Source organism: Lontra canadensis, unplaced genomic scaffold (assembly GCF_010015895.1).
Source record: "Lontra canadensis isolate GAN:19392208 unplaced genomic scaffold, GSC_riverotter_1.0 scaffold84, whole genome shotgun sequence".
NCBI lineage: Eukaryota > Metazoa > Chordata > Mammalia > Carnivora > Mustelidae > Lontra > Lontra canadensis.
In genome coordinates, this window is record NW_022631078.1 from 2,698,517 (window position 1) to 2,717,719 (window position 19,203).

Sequence of the window (19,203 nt, forward strand, 5' to 3'; positions counted from 1 at the left end):
CTGGCTGCGTCCCCTGAGTCTGTTCTCCCCACCCCTCCCTCAGGGCTCCTTGCCCCCAAAGTCCTTCTGCGGCTGCATCCCGGGCCTCTTCCCCATGCCTGTGGCCCTCGGGACACCGTGTTAGGTGTTAGGAAAGGCCAGGAGTCCTCCCTGGCTCTGTCCTTCTCCGGCTGTCTCCCGACAGCCACCCCACCCGGCCCCCACCCCTGGGGCACACTCAGCGCGGGCCTCACCGACGTACTCCCAGCTGCAGAGCAGGCTGTCCTCCGCGGGGCCCTGTCCGGGGTTCCCTGCCCTGCTCTATGCCTTTGTGGCAGGCTCCTGCCCCAGCCCACAGCCACCTGTCCCGGGCCCAGCACCGTCACCCCCAGCCAGCCCACACACACTGGGGGAATGGAATCTGGGGACAGTCTGCGCAGGGCCTGACCCAGAGGGAGGGCTGCGAGGGCTGCGCTGGACCGGCCCGGGAGAGCCTCTGAAGCCGAGGTACACCACCTGCCCGAGTTCAGGGAAACCGAGCTCAGCGGGCAGAGCCCATCACCCCTGCCCCGGCACCCGCCACAGGGCCCCGATGGACACCAGGGGAGTCTCCTTGCTTCTGGGAAGCCGCTCTCCTCGGGAAGGGACTCTGCTCCTATGAAAATGACGTAAAGCAACGCTGTTTCCCAAGGGGCACATTACAGGTCTGCAGAGTGGGCGTGGGGGCTTCTAAAGCCTCATGCCGGGTATGGTCTCCTGCTGGAGACTTGGGGTCTTGGTCTCAGTCACGCAGGCTGTCCTTCCTGGGTGCACTCGCTGTCCTAAAATGCCAGGATTACAAACACGATTCCCCCACACTCACCAGAACGCCAAAGGCTCTTTCATTTCTGTTTTCCTGTGTCCTCTCCCACTTACTTCAGTCCTCTACAACTTGCTGCCACCTTCGTACCAGGAGCTCATCCCAACCCGTGACACGGACGCCCCGGGTCCTCCCCGTGCTCTGCATGGGCTCCACTCATCCCCTGGCCCCATGAACTACAAGCTCGGGAGCGGGACCTGAGAAGGCCGGCAGCCCGCTCTGGGCCGTTCCCCGTGCAAACCCCCCACTAGCACCGGGCAACGTCCGCAGCCAGCGCCACGCGGGGCTCCCGCACTGGGAAAACACGGTGCACTAAGGAGCCACGGGACTTGGAGACACATCTTCCAGACCACCAGGAACGCTGCCTCCGGGGGTCACCTGCCATGTGGCAGGGCCCCGGGCCGCCCCCTCAAAGGGCTCTTGTGTGAAGAGTGGGAAGACGGGAGGCCCCACCGGGCCCAGGGCCGACCTCCCCCGACCTCACCCAGGTCCCTCACCTGCAGGGCTGTTCCCACCCGTGGTCCCCCAGCCCAGGGGGTGACAGCTCTGCGTCAGCCCCTTATGGCACTTCACACTCATGAGCACAAGCTGACTGGCACCCTCCCCATGACCCAGGAAGGGGATCCTGGTGGCACGTCCTCATCTGGGGAGCAGGGGAGGAAATGGCGGCAGAGTGGCAAAGGCCCTTTATAAGGTGGCCCATTTGTCATGAGTCTCTCCCCAACCAGGACTCAAGGGCCATTTCCCAGGCACATGTGGCTCAGGCTGCCGAGGGTCGGGCCTCAAGAGTGATCCCTGGGGCAGTGACGAGCCTCCCACTTTAGCACGTTCTCACGCAGCCCCCACGGTCATGAACTCCGGTTACCCCGCGTTCTGTCTCACCTCCCCCGACAAGGCAGAGCCCAGGAGAGAGGCGATGAGAATCCTACACAGGGTCACTGGGGAGAGCCCTGGTCTCCTCGTATCACCTGTTCCCCAGGAGACGCTCAGGGAGTCAGCCCAAGCACAGGGGCATGTGCAGGCCGGGGTCACAGCATGGCTGGCCGCTGTGCCCCAGGGAAGCTGTGCCCCTCTCCCTCAGAGAAGCAGCCAGGCTCTCCACGGGCCAGCCTCCAGCTCAGCCAGCACTGTTACCCCAAGCCTCCCACAAGGAGCCGGGTGCCACAAGGCCAAGCAGACTGCCCAGAGCCACCTCATGGTGACCCCAGACATAGGGCCTCCTAGTGGTCCCTGACCTAAAAGCCAAGCGTCTCAAGGAGGTAAAGTGGCCAGAGAGTGTCCCTAGCCAGGTGGGGCGGAGCCCGGGGTCCCTGGTCCCCACGGTTAACGCTCCCTTCCGTGTACCTGAGAGTCCCCATCTTCCCAGGTCACCAGCAGAAGCGCTGAGACATCTGGGGGCCCTGTGGAAAGCACCCTGTGAAGGGGTCAACACCCCCATGGTACTCAGGCCACCCCTGGAGGCACATTTGTGGGGGAGGGGCTGGGGACTCAGCCCCCAAGGAGCCCCTTACTTGAGCACAGAGCTGACGAGTCGCTGAGGAAAGTGCCCAGAGAGGCTAAGCGACATGCCCGAGTCACACAGCTGTGAAGCAGCCGTCTGCTCAGCGCCCGGCACCTCCCGTAACACAGCGCAGCCCGCAACCACCCCTCGGGGCCGCGCTGTCGAGGACACATGCCTGCAGCCACCCCTTGGGGCCGCGTTGTCGAGGACACACTTGGGCTCAGGAAGCGCCTCTGGGAGGCTGGGAAAGGGCCGCGTGTCTGGCCCGGTGGCCGAGCTTGCCAACGGCGAGAGGTCAGTGTCACGACTCAGACAGCCCCGGAAGGACAGTCGTGAATCTCCCCCAGGAGAAGTCAAGTGCAGGCCTTTCGAGAAGGCACCTACTCACCTGGAAATCCCTCTCCTCTAGAATTTCCTTCCTCCATCTCACCAGAAAAGCAGCGCAGACATACAGGTGGAAATGAGAGAAGCCATCGGGTTCAGACTGCAAGAGAGAACACAGGGGACATGAGTACGCCCACACGTCCCCGTGGCCACCGGTGGCCGGCGTCCCCCGCCAGGCAGAGCCCCCGGGGTGCTCAGAAGGGCAAAGCCCACGTGACTTGCTCGCTTTTCCTCCTCTCTCTCCTTCACATCGGTACAGGCTCCTGACGAAGAGAAGGGGACAGGCTGTCTCTCCCGCCCTCCCGCACAGATGACGGCCAGCAATAACAGAAGGCACACCGACGAGCCCGCATTCCGGGCCAGGACCCAGGGAGGACACCTGCCCACAGGGGCCGGGTCACTGGCCGCGGCTCAACTCCGGTCCTGGCTCCCAGAGGGCACCCCCAGGGAAACGAAGCCACCTGGAACCGTGAACCGGTGGGGCGGGGAGGAGGCTCCTCACCGGGCGAACCGTCCCTCCCACAGTGGGTTCCACTCGCCTCCTCTTCGGGGCACCCCTCCTCCCGTGCTGGCCCTCGTTCAGGCGTGCGCTCCCAGCTTTTGAAACCCGGTTCTCAAAACTCAGCTCTTCCCGTTCCTCTTACAACACAATTGAGTTACAGACCAACAACCAAAGATAGCTCAAAAGACAGAATCCCAGTGAGCCACATGCTTCCAATCTTCCAGAAAAGCTACCAAGTAAGCCATGGTTCCTACGAGTAAATCACAGAAGAAGGCAGAGAAGGGGTGTGGCCACGCTGGCGGCACAGAGCTGGGAGGAAGGGAGGACAGACACAGCGGCCCAGTGGGACTTCACCTCGCTGCCCTGGGCTATGGACAGTGCAGGCGCGCCCCTGCCCTACACACCCTCACCTCGCAGGGACCGCGGCTCTGCACGCCTCAGCCCCGATAACCATCTGGGCTTTGCCCTGAGTCTTTCCGGTGGACAGTAACACAGAGCTGCGCAGGACACACGCCCTGACTCACTAGTTCTTACGACGGCAGCTTCCAGAACTCCCTCAGACGCTCTCCCTGCATCAGTGGAGCTGATAAGGTCATTTCCCTCTCATCTGTTCCTGTGATGAGTGACACCAGTGTACTTGGTTCCTTAACGTCAGGCCAACCTTGCATTCCCGGATAAAGTCAATCTGGCCACAACGTATTGTTTCATCACAGCTCGGTCCCACAGCTCATGTTTCATTTAGAGGATTTCCACGTCTACGCCGAGATGGGCCCCCCGTTGGCCTTTCCTGAACTGCCCCTGTCCAGCTGAAATGTGAAGACTGTGCCTCCCTCTTTCTCCGCTTCCACGCTCAGAGTCCGTACCAGACCGGGACGTCTCCCCGCGGCGTGCTTGCTAGGAATCCCCTGAAGAACACGCCAGGCCTGGCGCTTTCCCGGTGGAAAGACGGGGACCCCTGACTCAAGTTCTAACTCCTCAGACTCCTTCAACATTTTTGAAAATTTTTCTTTCTCTAAGAATCTGTCATCTAAGTTTTCAAATTTGTTCCTAATAACCCATTTTTCTTGAAGTCCCTGCTGCACGTGTAGCCGCACCCTACTGGACAGCCTTAGGAATGCGCCTGTGTGTGCCTTCCCTCACCACCGTCCTCAACGGTGCCCAAGACTAATTTTGTCCGTGTTTCCCAAGAACCAACTTCTGGGTCCCTGTTCGACTGGCCAACCTCCCCTACTTCCTCCACCTGTGCCGTCGCCCTCACCACGGCCTTCCTGCTGCCAGCGCGCCCTGCTTCGCCGCGGACACTGTACGGACTCCGGCAAACACAGATGCGGAATGGCTTCGAGTTATGTCTCCGTCGTCCGGTCCTTTCTCGAACGTGAGATGGACGATGTTCATGTCTGGCCCTTCCTCGTCTCCGACACGAGCAAGCATCTGAGGCTACGCACTGTCTTCTAGGAGCCCCACGTCCGCTACGTTCCACAGCTGAATGATGTCTTTACTATCCTTAAGAATGTTCTGCCTTATTTTATGATTTACATGTTGGAACCACAACTTACTTATTAGCATGTTTTTTAAAAATCTATCAACAGTGCTCGCTTCAGCAGCACATATACTAAAAATCTACAAACCTGTGGCTCACGCTTATCTGGTTTCGACTTCTGAGCTTCCTTTGGTTCCTGGCTTGTCGCAGGAGCATGTGATGTAGGGGCGCCTGGACGGCACAGTCGGTTTGCATCTGACTCTTCGTATCAGCTCAGATCGTGATCCCAGGGTCACAGGATGGAGCCTGAGTCTGACGGAGAGCCTCCTCTCTCTCTCCGCGCGCCCTGCGCTCCTGCCTCCCCCCACCGTGAGCTCACTCACACCTCTCTCTCTCAAATAAATCTGTAAAAAGAGAATGTTAGTTCCATGATGAGGATTCTTTTGTTCCTTTGGATTTGGTTTTTGGAGTGGAAAACAATTAGCTTCCACAAAGGCCCCATAAGGCAGCACATTCACAGATCAAAAGCACAGCGGGGGCCTGGTTTGAGCCCAGCTCTGCCACTTACTAGCTCTACCATCAAACAAAGTATCCAGCCTCCCCCTGCCTCCGTTCCTCATCTGTGAAATATTATGAAGATTAAGTAAATAAAACAACATTAAGTACTTAGGATAATGCTGGAGCATAGTAAATAGTAAGTAAATGCCAGCTACTGTCACCAGGTGTGTGTTAACAGTATGTATTCGAGAGTCCTTGGATACAATATCCCATATGTGTTCATTAGGGAAATTTAATCAATAACGTTTCTCAGTTCTCCTATAAATCCTCGCTGACTTTGTCACCTCGTGAGCTATCAATAACAGAAATGTGTTAAAAACCCCATTACAATGGGCGATCTGATTTCTCCTTACAGTTCTACCAATCTTTGTTTTATATATTTGGAAACTACGTTATTAGACGCATACACGCTTTACATTATTTTACCTTCCTGGCGTGCTGATCAATGTCAGTACATGTGATTCCCCTTATCAGGTAATGCTTTTGCCTTAAAGTCTTCCAGGAGGGGCAGGGGTGTCGCAGGACCATAACTACTTGTCAACTTTTGTTGGGTTCATTGATTTTAAGCAGCCCTTGTCGAGCTATAACTGACGAACAATAAATTTACATATTGAAAGTACATAATTGCTAGGTTTTGATGTATGTCTATACCTGTGAAACCACCGTCGCAATCAAGAGAATGAACCTATCCATCACCCGCAGGTTTCCTCAGGCCCGTCTACACGCTCTCCCCCAACCCCTAGTCCCCAGGCAATCATGATCTACTTTTGTTACAACAACAGTTCACACTTCCTATATTTTTTTTTTATGATTTTGTTTATTTATTTGACAGAGAGAGAGAACACAAGCACGGGGAGTAGCAGGCAGAGGGAGAGGGAGAAGCAGGTTCTCTGCTGAGCAGGGAGCCCTGAAGCGGGGCTTGATCCCAGGACCCTGAGATTATGACCTGAGCCGAAGGCAGATGCCTAACCACCTGAGCCACCCAGGCGCCCCATACACTTCCTACACTTCTGTGCAGAGAGACGCGTCCAGCACGTGCTTTGTGTCCAGGTACCGTGACTCAGCACTATTGCTGTGACACTCAGCCATGTCACTACAAGGCCACTGCCTCTGACTGCTCAGTAATGTGCCATTAATACCTGTGAGAGCTTGTTCGCCAGGGCTGTCTGCCCATTGACGAGTGGCTTTAAGTGTGGGGCCACGACAAACTCGGCTGCCGTGCACGTCACGTACCAGACTTCCTATGAATATAGGCCGTCGATTCACTTCCGCGGCTGCCCGAGGAGCAGACGGCTGGATTCCACGGTAGCACGTTTTGACTCTGGAGACCCTGCCAGACTATTTGCAGCGCGTCTGCACCACTGGACACTCCCACCAGCGGCAGACGGAGTCCCGGCTCGGTCACCCCACTGTCGATGTACGAAACGGTCAGTATTTTTAAAATGAGCCCTCCTCAGAGGTGAGCCGTAGGATCTCACTATGGTGTTAATTTCCATATTTACACTTCTCTAACGACCAACATCTCGAATGTACTTATTTGACGTTCTTGGTGGAGTGTCTCTCCAGTTTTCCCCTGAGCTGTGTGTTTCTTACTGCGGAGACAGGAGCAACTTTCCGTGCACTCTACAGACAAGCCTTTGACCGGCTGCGTGCTTTACAGACACTTCTGTCTACAACTCGTCTTTTATCCTCTTGACATTGACTCTTGAAGAGCATGAATTTTAAAGTTTGATGAAGTTCAATGTATTCCTTTGCTCTTTCATGGGTCCTGCTTTCGATGCCATTTCTCAGAAATCTTCGCCTAACCTAAGGGTTTCTTCTGGAATAGTTTCAAGCTTTACATTTAGTTCTGTGATACATTCTGAATTATGTCATACCAAAAAAATGTTCTAAGAAAATGTCGTACATTTTGTCTGTGGTGTAGGGTAGGGGATGAAGTTCCTTGGTTTAAAAACAAGGGTATCTAACTGTTCTCGTGATTTGTTGAAAAGACTACCCTTTCTCCACGGAGCTAGTAATTAGGTAGCGTTAGTCCCTTATTTTTGCTCTTCTCAGAGTTGATTTGTCTGTCCTAAGTATTCTGCAGTTCCATGAAAACTTTAGAGTCAGTTTGTCAATTCCTCCAAGAAGCTTCCTGGGATTTTACCGGAATTGCACTGAATGTGTAGATTGATTTGGGGGAATCGTATCTCTACGACACGGAGTGCCCTGACTCACGAACACGGTACAGCGAACCACTGACTTACCTCTTCTTTAATTATTTCTAACCATGTTTCATAGTTTTCAAGGTACAGTTACGTTGCATCTTTTGTTAGATTTTCCCAAAGTAGCTTATATTTTGTGTAACTATTAAAAATAGCGTTTCAGAGCTCCAGTGGCACAATCGGTTAACATGCGGTACTTATAAAAATAGTGTTTTGAACAAAAATAAACTTAAAGTCAATTAAAGACCTAAACGTTGAGACCTGAAACCATAAAATTCCTGGGGGGTGAGGAACATAGGCAGTAATCTCTGACATCAGCCATAAAAACATTTTTCTGGACATGTCTCCTCTGGCATGGGATACAAAAGCAAAATTAAACTATTGAGACTGCACCAAAATACAAAGCCTCTGCACACCAAAGGAAACCAACATAAAACAAAAAGGCAACCTTACCAAATGGAAGAGGGTATTTGCAAATGGCACATCGGATAAGAGGTTAATATCTAAAATATATAAAGAACTTATACAACTCAACACCGAAAACAAAAATAGCCCAATTAAAAATGTTCAATGCAACTGAACAGACATTTCTCCAAAGAAGACACACAGACGGCCCACAGACACATGAAACGATGCCCCATGTCACTCACCATCAGGGACCTGCAAATCCAAACCACAATGAGAGACCACCTCACACCTGTCAGAATGGCTAAATCAAAAACACGAGAATAACAAGTGCTGACAAAGATACGGAGAAAAAGGAACCCTCACGCACTGTTGACAGGAACGCAAATCAGCGCAGCCACTGTGGGTAACAGTACGGAGGCTCCTCAGAAAGTAAAAATAGAACTAGTCTGTGATCCAGTAATGCACTAAGCAAAGAAAACAGAAACAAGCTCAAAGAGATACATGCGCCCGGTGTTTCCTGTGGTATTATTTACAACAACCCAGATCCAGAAGCAGCCCAAGTGCCCATCAAGAAATGAAGGGATAGGTGGTGCCGGGGTGGCTCAGTGGGTTAAAGCCTCTGCCTTTGGCTCAGGTCATGATGCCAGGATCCTGGGATCGAGCCCTGAAGCGGGCTCTCTGCTCATCGGGGAGCCTGCTTCCCTTCCTCTCTCTCTCTCTCTGCCTGCCTCTCTGTCTGCTTGTGATCTCGGTCAAATAAATAAACAAAATCTTAAAAAAAAAAAAAAAAGAAATGAAGGGATAAAGATGTGGTGTATATATGGAATGCAATGTTACTCAGCCATAAAACAGAATGAGATCTTGCCACGTGCAACAACATAGACGGGCCTAGAGGGCATACGCTGAGTGAAATAAGTCGGGAGAAAGACATTCTATGATTTTACTCATGTGGAATTCAAACAACAAAACAAAGAAAGAAGAAAGAGAGAGAGAAAAACAGACTTCAAATGCAGAGAACTGGAGGTTGCAAGAAGGGTGGTGGGTGGGAGGAGGGGTGAAGTAAAGGGGACAAGGCGCACACGTGTCGCAACGAGCGCTGAGACATGTACAGAACAGTGGAAACACACTGCGCACCTGAAACACATGGGACATTATGTTCACCGTGCCTGAACTGAAAAACACTAAGTTAAATTTAAAAATGAAAACAGGGGGCGCCTGGGTGGCTCAGTGGGTTAAAGCCTCTGCCTTCGGCTCAGGTCACGATCCCGGGGTCCTGGGATCGAGCCCCGCATCGGGCTCTCTGCTCAGCTGGGGAGCCTGCTTCCCCCTCTCTCTCTCTGCCTGCCTCTCTGCCTGCTTGTGATCTCTGTCAAATAAATATCTTTACAAAAAAATCAAAAATCAAAATGAAAATGGTGGTTTGAAAATTTTCATTTCTGACTGTCCCTGGTTGTCAGGACGGATACAACCTGCCGGGTGTGTTTTTCTCATCCTTTGCTTTCTGCGTCCTTATGTTTGTCTCATAACTAGTACAGTGTTGGATTTTAAAAACTCCAGACACAGTCCCTGTGGAGCTGAGCTCCTGCCAACAGATTCCGGATTCACTCAGAGTCATCTGCATCTTCTCACTTTTAAATTTAGAGTTATTCCACTTCTTTTATTATTTTGTTTTTTATATTATTTTATATTATTTTTCTTCCTTGTCTACAGCTGGACTGATGTACTTTTCCCCCTTATTCTACAGCCCCAGCGACTCTGGAGCTTACTGAATTGTTTCTCCTATTTTAACAGTCACTCTGCAAACGTCAGCGTGCATCCTAACTCAGGGTCTTGAGTCACCATGATCTTCACCACCTTCGCAAACAGCACAGAAGTCAGGCGTATGTTCACTCCAGGCACAGCAAAGACATACACAGATCTTAGGTTCCCTGGTGCAAAGCTAATACTGGCCTTGGTCCATGTGAGTTCTATCTTGATGTTTTTAACATCACAAACACAGATATTCTTCTCACTGTTTCAGATGTAGTTACTCGTAACCTCACCTTTTCGTGCTTGTTTCTTCTTGCACTGGAGACCTTCCTTCTGAAGTCATTCTCCTTGAAATGGAACCTTTAGCAGCTCCTTCTTTGAGAAGGTCTTTCAGTAGTAAACACTCTCCGTTTTGTTTTTTTTTTGTCTAAAAATGTCTTCACGTCCTTCTCTTTCCTGGAAGATAGTTTTGCCGGATACACAATGCCAGATTGGCTCTCGTTTCTGAAGAGGTTACCGCACCGTCTTCCAGCCTCTGCCGTATAATGCTATGTCTGCCTGTCCTCCCTTCCCAGGAAACCCAGCTTTTTTCTCTGCCTGCTTTCCAGGTTCTTGGTGCTCGTGTCTGGCCCCTTCCCTATACTCTTTGTCCTACTATAGATCTCCCGGGCACCCAGAGTCCCTGGAGTCGGCTGCCCCCATCAATCTGGAAGACATCATCACTTGTCCCTCTGCACTCTCTTTCATGTCTCAGAATTTGGGGTGGGTAAAGTTGAGCTCTTTTCTCTATTCCCCTTTTCACCAGGCTGTCTCCCTGGACAAGGTACTTTCTGGGAGTCGTCTTTCCTTAGTCGGCTCTCCAATGTGTCACACCACAATTCCGGGGCAATGAGAGCATCCAGTAAATTTGACACCTGGCTCTTTCCTCGCACCTGCCTTGGAAACTGTGATGGGTCCCCTTCCCTTGTGCTCCTTTCCTTGACTTAAACCCAGTGAGCTCACTGTCTAGCCCATCTCTGAGAACCCTATGATCCGCAGTCTTTGTAGGCCTCTCTCCAGTTTGTTTTCTCTGCTGATTCTTGCCCCTCATGGCCTGCTACCTTGTTCTGCAATGGGGCTCCCCTTTTGGAGCTTATGTTACTTGGAACTTTATCTGTTGGAATTTTTTGAAGCTTGCATCAAAAATGATTTTCTTCGGGAGAAAAAAACTGTGTTTACTTCTACCTGAACCTGAGGGCACTATTATCACCAGACTACTTTCAACTGAATTTTCAGCTTGAAATTTTTTAGGACAAATAGGTCATGGAAATTAGGGCTCCAAACCCTTATGAATCCAGGACTGCGGTGGCCTCTCTGAGAGGAGAGGTTTTCTTTCTTTTTCTTTAAACTTCCATGGCCAAACCCAAGAAAGGCAATCACCAGCACCCACTGAGTCTCTGAACGGTCCCGTTGGGGTTCTTCTCCCCACCGTGGCTCACTCTAACCCAGGGGCAGACCCTAGAGAGGAACTGGCAGATTCCCCCGGGTGGGCGCCTGCTTTGATGTTGCCCCCTTATCACTCTAGACTTATATTTTCTCATTATTTCCGGCCAATGACAGCATCCTTTCCTTTACGGTTATGTTTTTAAACATTACACCAGCATCCTTTGGCGTACTCTGTGATACCGGCACAAAAGGCTCTGCCCTATTCATTTTCTTTAAATCAACGTTAACTATTAACATTCAAAACATCTGTGTTGGAACTGTAGCCACTAACAATTCAAAGCTGGTGAAACGCTGCTGAGACATCCGTAACACCAACCGCACTGATCTCGAGGCCCGTCCTCAGGCCCCCAGCCCACCTGCACACTGAGAGCAGGGCGCCCTCTCTGACTAAATGGACGCCTATCTCGTCACAGTATCGCTTCTAAAGGTCCACTGCCTCTAGGATAACTTCCGAACTATTAACATGACACAATCCTCTGCCATCAGGGACCCCGCCCCACCTCCCCATCTGACATTGGACCCTCTCAATCTCCCCCCAAATGCCAGACCCTCCTAGCCTCACCTCTGCTTTGGTACCCACTGCCACTACCCTAGCAGCTAATCCTCTCGGGAGTTTTCTTGGCCACATACACCCTATTCGTTCCTCAAGATCTTTCCTGTGTCTCCCAGGAAGCCAGCTGACCTGGCCCTCCTCCCAGGAGCCCGGCCAGCTGTCCTCAAGGTTCACCAGTCCTTTCTCCCACCGCCCTGGGAGCCCCTTCTCTCTGTGACCCTCCCTCCTTTCTAAGCCCTGCCCCAAACTCCAAGCCCCACAGCAGGAGCAAAGACTGGATGACGTCACACACACACACACCCACTCACGTGGGTGCACAAGGGGAACAGACAGGTGGGATGCTGAGAGCAAACATGAAGACACACGCCTATTTCTTTTCAGATACTTAAGATGACTGAACAACACGCAGAAAACAGGGCTCTAAGGTCTTCGGAGAAGCAACCCGGCAGTGCAAGACTGCTAATTAGTATTGCAAACGCTGAGAGAAGGTCTCCGGGAGTATTTAGGGACGTTCCAAAATGATGACTTATGGAAGGAACCTTGTTTACACTTTTAATTTGCTTAAGGGCCTTTGATTTGAGGGAGTGCGGAAGTCCGCCTGAGGCCAGCCCTGGTGCCTGCCCTCGCTGGGACTGCCGGCTGCAGGGGAGCTGCCGCCCACAAGATGCCCCCGGGGGCCAGCAGAAGGTGGGGTAAGCGTCACCCCCACTTCAGAGGACACAGCATTAGGAGAAAGCGGGCTTTCACAACATTGCTTACATGGATTATCTATCTTTGGTGATTTGGTAAATTACATTAAAACAGCAAATTAATAAATAAAAAATTGATATCGTCATGAAAAAAGAGCTTCTGCTTTAATGAAGCTTCACCCAGACGGTAACAACCAGCAGCCATGCAGGGCAGGCTGGGGAGGCTGGGTCTCCGTGGTGGTGGCCCACAGCCCACCCCCGCCACAGCCTGTCCCTGCCCCTGCCCACAGCTCGCCCCTGCCCCTGCCCACAGCCCACACCCACTCAGCACAGAGGGACGTCCACTCTCTCCAAGGTCTAGGACATCCAATCAGGGCCGTCCTGACTGCTGTGACATCGGCTAGGACAACCCGGCATTTGGATGGAGAAGCAGAGCTGTGGAGGGCAGAGGACGTGACTTTGAAGAGCGCCCCCACCAACCCCATGTGCACAGCAGGTCAGGGCCAGACGAGGCGTCAACCCACAGGGAAGGAAGCACAGCACTGGGGACCGGGGAAGCTCCTGGTTGCGAGGGCAGATTCCAGAAAGGTGCTTCCGCGGTGCCCTGGGGCGCTGTGTACGTGGGGACAGGCCACCCGGTGGGGTCACACCCCTGTCCACTGCCACAGGAGCATGTACCAGGTCCTGTCCCGCCGCCTCTGGGCCCAGCACCCAGCCTGTGACTACCACAGAGCTGGAGGGGTCAGGTGAGAAGGGTGGAGACCTCGAGAGCTCGCCCGGGTCATCAGGCAGGACAGCAATGGTGTACAGCACATGACCAAGCCAACCGTGAGCAGGGTCCCTGGCCACGGGGTCTCCCTCCAGAACCACACTGCATCGGCTCTCAGTCGGTGCCCTGTGCTGTGCCCCACCCGGCAACACCACCCTGTGGCCGGCCACCAAGCAGGGGCTTTGCCCCCGAGCGCTGCACTACGTGGGATGGGGACTGGAGGTGGTCACCCTCCAGCACAGGGTCAGTCCCTGGGCGCAGACCCAACACATCAAGGGCCAGCCCCTGACCAGCCTTGTGGTCGCAGGCTTCTCCCCACTGGGGTCAGAGGAATGCTCACCCTGGTATTCCCAGAGCCATCTGCGCTGTCCTCCCGAGAAGTCCTAGCCTGAGCCACAGGGCACAGCAGTCTACACACAGCATGACTCCCTGGGGACCGCTGTCACCTCAACAAGGTCAGGGCTGTCCGAGAAGGTGATGGACAAGAGGGAGGAATCCGCCAGGACCTCCAGGCCACCACCGACGAGTGGCACCTGATCCCTCCTGAGCTCGTGCACCTGCGGGGTTAAAGCAGGTCAGGCTCCTGCCACACAACCCCGCGCAGAAATGTCCAGTTCCTGCGCTGTAGGGCTCCACAGTATGCGTCCTGCCCAGCGATGGCAGGCCCACGGAATGGCGAGCTCAGGGCTGTGTGCCAACAGGCTTCACACTGGCCTATTGCTTCTTTGGAAAACCAGTCTCCTCCTAAAATGCTCACAGAATAAAGTCAGGATTCAGGGGACAGGGAATTCCAGAGGTCAAGGAGAAACACTGTTCCTATAACCCATAACCTTTTTAAAAATCCTAAATGTCTCTAGCTGAGGAAGAGACAATCCATGTAAGTGCCCAGATGTACTTGGAAATGACCATGAAAGAGCCCGCATCCCACTGCAGTTGGATCGGACGGCTAGACGTTCCAGATCCTCGGGCTCCAGGAAACTGTGTCTAATAACCCGGGCAGCGTGCCCCAGAACCTGCCCTGAAAGAAAGCAGCATGGTGAGGGACGCCCACATCACTCCCAGGGGAACCCGAGCACTCAGCGCCCCACCCCGCCGCACACACCAGGCAGAGGTGCTGAAGGGACATTCAGAAAGGCCCGAACCATGGGCGGGCAGCAGCCCTTGGCGGTGTGGAGCCCACCCCCGCACAACTTTCCCTGGGGAGAGGGCTCGGGGCACCCAAGAACTCAACACACCGAATAAGTGCGTCTTTATGGAAAAGGCAGAAAAGTTCTCTGAAAGACGTAAGAGAAAACCTAATTAAATGGGAGTTATACCAACTCAGCAGACCAAAAGATTCAATACTGAAAAGATGTCAATTGCCTTCCATTTTGATTTACAAACTCAATGTATTTCTAATAAAAACTCAGGACTTTCTGTGGCATACGAAGCTTATTCTAACGCTCATTCTGAAGAGCAAACGGCCAAGAATAGCAAGACAACCCCAGGGATGAGAAAATAAGGTGAAAATTTACGTCCTGTATCAGGACAGTCCGTGAGACCGATAAAGACCATGTGTGCACAGCACGGACGGACGGACCCACGGAGCACTCAGACATACGCCCGGGCCGATGTGGGCATTCATCTGCGGAGGACGGGGGACGCAGACCCACCGGGGGAGGACGGCTTACTCAGTCGATGGTACTGAGACACCTGGCTATTCACGTGGAAAAAGCAAACGTTTGATCCCTACCTCATGCCACACACAGAACCAAATTCAAGGTGGATTACAAAGCCACATGTAAGCGCAAAACTCGCAAGCATAAATTCTTTCAATCAATAAAGTCAACAACACAGGAATTTCAAACTGGTACGTGACAACGGCACTAGAATGACGGAGAGCAGGAGCACAGACCAGCAGCGGCCGCTCGTAGCGCATAGGTGACCGGGGTATAATTAGCCTGCGGAACGTGTACGGACTTTAGTATCTCTCTAGGAACCAGTAGGAGAAGGACAAACTACCTAAGGAGAAAATGGGTCAAGGATGTGAACAGTGGTCAGCACAAACAGGAAAGCTGCTTCCACACACTACACAGGGATGTGCACAGCAAAATGAGGAAAGTAAGAGGTTGGTTCATATTTATGGGCAAAACCTAGAAATTACGAGGAGTGCAGAGTATGGGAGAAAAGATGAGCTGAAAGAAATCCTCCGTCTGCTGGGGGTGGAGGGCGTGCAGCCACGCTGGAGGGCAACCTGCTAACATCTCGATGCTCACACCTGCGATCCAGAAACTTCCCAAACAAAGCATCTCCCACAGGCGGGTGTAAGGAGACAGGTATAAAAACGTCCGATTGAGCGTCATGTGTAATTTCGAAAAACTTGCACACCACTCAAATGTCTTTCAACAGGAGAAGGCATATAGCACGTTGGTACAACAGAAAACCCCAGAGGATGAAAACAAGTAGGACACAGCTACGGCCACCAACACAAATACGTATCAAAACAGAAAGCGGAACACTCTTTACCTCAGGAAACAAACTGAGGGTTGCCGGGGGGAGGCGGGAGGGAGAGGGGGGTGGGGTGATGGACACTGGGGAGGGTGTATGCTGTGGTGAGTGCTATGAAGTGTGTAAACCTGGCGATTCGCAGACCTGTACCCCTGGGGCTAATAAAACATTTTATGTTAATAACAAAATAAAAAATAAAAATAAATAAATAAAAAAAACCAGAAGGTGGAACAAAACAAGCGTACTGCAAAAGAACTGTTAAGCGAGACACCTTGTATAGAAGTTCCAGAACGTCCACTACCATACTGTGTAGTACTTGAGCACACGTGCACATGTGGCAAAAATACTAAAGAATGCTCAGAGATGGTAAAAACCAAATTCAAAGTAGTGGTTACTTCTAGAGAGGAAGGGAGGAAGCTTCAGTGGTACAGGTTCAATTTAATTTCTAAATAAGAAATAAAAGATGTGAAACAAAAATTGAAAAAAAAAAAAAAAAGGTAGATTTGACCAAGCTGGGTAGTAGGTACAGAAGTATTTATTAGATTACCTATGCTTTCCTATATGTTTAATACTTTTTATAATTAGAGAAGAAGACCGGGGACTACTGGAGATGGTCTTTTCTAGAGGCACCGGGAGTCGTAGCTGAGGGAGCGGGGAGAGCCACGGACCTGTGTGGCTCAGTCCCGTGCAGGACTCCATCTGGCCCCACTCCAGGGCCAGCATCCAGACTCTAGGGCCCCAGGGGCAGCCCGTCCCTGGATCTTGACCCCGAGTCTCCTCCCAGGTCCGCAGGCTCAGGCTCAGCCCCTCGCAGCCCCGTCTTCCCTGTGACCTTCGCGCAGAGGTTCCGCCTTCCGTCCCTCCCAGAGCCGGGTGGCTGGCTCGGCGGCTCCCGTAGGAAGCTCCAAGGGCAGCACAGCGCCCGGCTACCCGCCCCCTGCATTACCGGTTGGTGGGAAGAGTAAATCCAGACGCCCCTCACATTATGAGTTTCTTAAAAGTGTATTTCAGGTCCTCAGCAGGTCTGGTTTTGCTTAAGAGATGACAGAATGCAAGTTCAAAATGACTGCCATTAGCGAAATGCAGATTACTTGCACGTGACGCTCACTTTCTACAGTGTAGGAAATAAGGCAAAGAAACAGGTTCCCTTTTAGTTTTTATAACAGAGAAACTGTGATAAAAGGAACAATTTTTCACCCTTAATTGCATCATTAAGCCTTCCTTATAATTTTTGGCACTGACATAAAAACGAACAGCCTTCTGGCGCCAGGAGATCTTCCCGTGCACGCGTATTGACGTGGATGTATTTTTGAGGCCATTCAAACGGCAGGAATTGTTTCCCATTCTTTGTTCAGATTCAAGTGCACCAGCTTCAGCTGCGCAAGCAAAGTCTCTGCTAGGATTTCCTTTGAAATACTCATCGCCGGGCCGCGGCACCTCACCATTTCCTGGCGGCGTGCAGAGTGCGGCCATTTTAAAATTCGCACCCACATCCCGCGTTTGGGGCGCGGGCTCGTAATGGAAGTGTAGATCACACTTCACCGTGCGGCCGCGTCCTGCGGCAGAAATGAGCCTGGTTCTCGTCCGGCCGGCCTCCCCGTGAGGGACCTATTATCTCTACGCCAATCTCCATCATCCTTCGCCAGACACGTACTGGCATGTGTCTGTCCACATCTGAGAACGCTCCAAATGGTTAAATGACAAAGGTCAAGGCCAATCAAACGCATTCCGTGTGTCATCGGATGGAGGCTGACCTGGGCAGGGGAGGGGCCTGCAGTCCGCTCCCAGGGCCGGGATGTGGGTCGTGGCTCTAGCGCACCCGTAATTTCTAACCAAAATGAACATTTTAAAGCAATGTAGGAGAAAAAGAAAAAAAATAATAAAAAATACTGGAACATTTCTACAGTTCCTAATGAATGTTTATTCTTAGGGTGATGTATTATTAGTCAGCGTTCTCTAGAGAAACAGTAACCGATAGCATATAGGTACGCACGTGCGTGCACACACACACACACACACACACCCCCTCACACGGAAGGAGACACGGATCGCCTGACTGATCTGAAGGAACTGGCTCCCACGCTGGCAGAGGCTGGCAGCGCCCAAAATCTGACGGGGAAGTGGCCGCAGAGCCCCCAGGAGAGCTCATGGCGCACCTGTGGTAGGAAGGCAGCGCTGCTTCCTGCTGGAGGAGGGCAGTCTCTCTTGAATTCAGGCCTAGAACTCACCGGACGGGGGGCTCACCTGTATTGCGGAGAATGACCTGCTTTAATCAAAGTCCACCAATGTATATGTTAAGCCCGTCCAAGAATACCTCACAGAAACATCCAGAACAATATCTGACCAAGAGTCTGGGGTACCATGGCCCAGCCCGGCTGATGCACAAAATCAACCAGCACAGCTCATGACCTCATGATCAACCAGGCCAAGGTCTGCCTTCGATGCTGAAAGACCCCCGTCGGTGCGGGGCTGCGTTCCTAGGTCCGTTCAGATACCAAACGATTGCTGTGGATTTTTAATTAATCAACAAAATCACCAACATTCCCGCAGGAGCCGCAAACCTCCTAAGGCTCACCGGTAAGAAGCTTCTCTGGAGGTGCTGGGAGAGAGTTCTGGAACCCGAAGAGGAAGGGCAGCTCGCTCCCCTCCGCAGCACCTGCTCCCACAGCCCACCTCAGCTCCTGGCCCTTCGGGGAGGGGCTGACCCTCGAATGCGAAACAGGCCCTCAGCAAAGACCCGCGGAAGAGGCAAAGCCTCAGAGGCCTTGCTGCGACGGTACTGGTGGGGCTCGGGACAGGCAGGGGCACCCGCCAGCACCAACAGAGGAGGAGGGGCCGCACACCACAAGTCCACATCACAAGGACCCAGCTGCCTGCAAAGTCCTGTCTCCTTTATGAACGGAATCAAAGACATCCTTTTAACGTGGCTCTGTCAAAACGGCGTGAGTCATACAAGCTCTGAAGGACGGCGGGGGCCGGAACCAGCGCCAAGTGGTGAGAGGGGTCGGCCTGCCCCCAGCCTCAGCGGCCCTTGCCACGGCCCCTCCCACGTCCCAAACGGAAACACCGCACGCCGGGCAGCCCGGCCCTCCGTGAGCCCACGGCTCACTGCCCAGGCTGTCCACGCCACGCAGGGCCATCTCGGACGCCCTGTCCCAGCTGATAAACTCAACCGTTTCTTAAATTTTGTCAAGGACGTTCCTGGCAAATGAAAAGAAAGAGATCCTGCTGTGGGTCCTGATTATTTTTTCTTTGAAGCGAGAAATGACATCACAGCAGTTAATAACTCAAAGCCTCGATCCTCTCTGGAGACAGAACTTGGCCCAAGGAGCGTGACATGACGGTCAGAGCGGGCGAGTGCGGCTCTGGGGAGGGAACCCACACTCGGTCCCCACTTGCGCAGGCTGATGCCCTGGGGAAGCCGCCCATGTGGGGGACAGGGAGCCCACCCGCCCTCCCCAGGCTCCCTCCGGGGCATGCAGCACAGCCACCCCTGCCACCGTGCTGGCCCTGAGGGCCTATGCTTGCCTACAGCTCCGCATGCTTGGCCCAGTCCCCTGGCCGCCACCACCCAGGGCACCCCAGAGCCAGCAGTA

At 52.8% G+C, this 19,203-nt stretch overlaps 1 protein-coding gene across 2 annotated transcripts in view; it reads right to left on the reverse strand.

The window, feature by feature from the left end:
- Positions 1 to 19,203, reverse strand: part of TBC1D22A (TBC1 domain family member 22A) — a 289,882-nt gene that overhangs the window by 21,850 nt on the left and 248,829 nt on the right. For both annotated transcript variants that reach the window (XM_032882758.1, XM_032882759.1), the window contains exon 12: positions 2,728 to 2,823. In XM_032882758.1, coding sequence (XP_032738649.1) covers positions 2,728 to 2,823 — 96 coding nt within the window. The remainder of the gene's footprint in view (positions 1 to 2,727; positions 2,824 to 19,203) is intronic.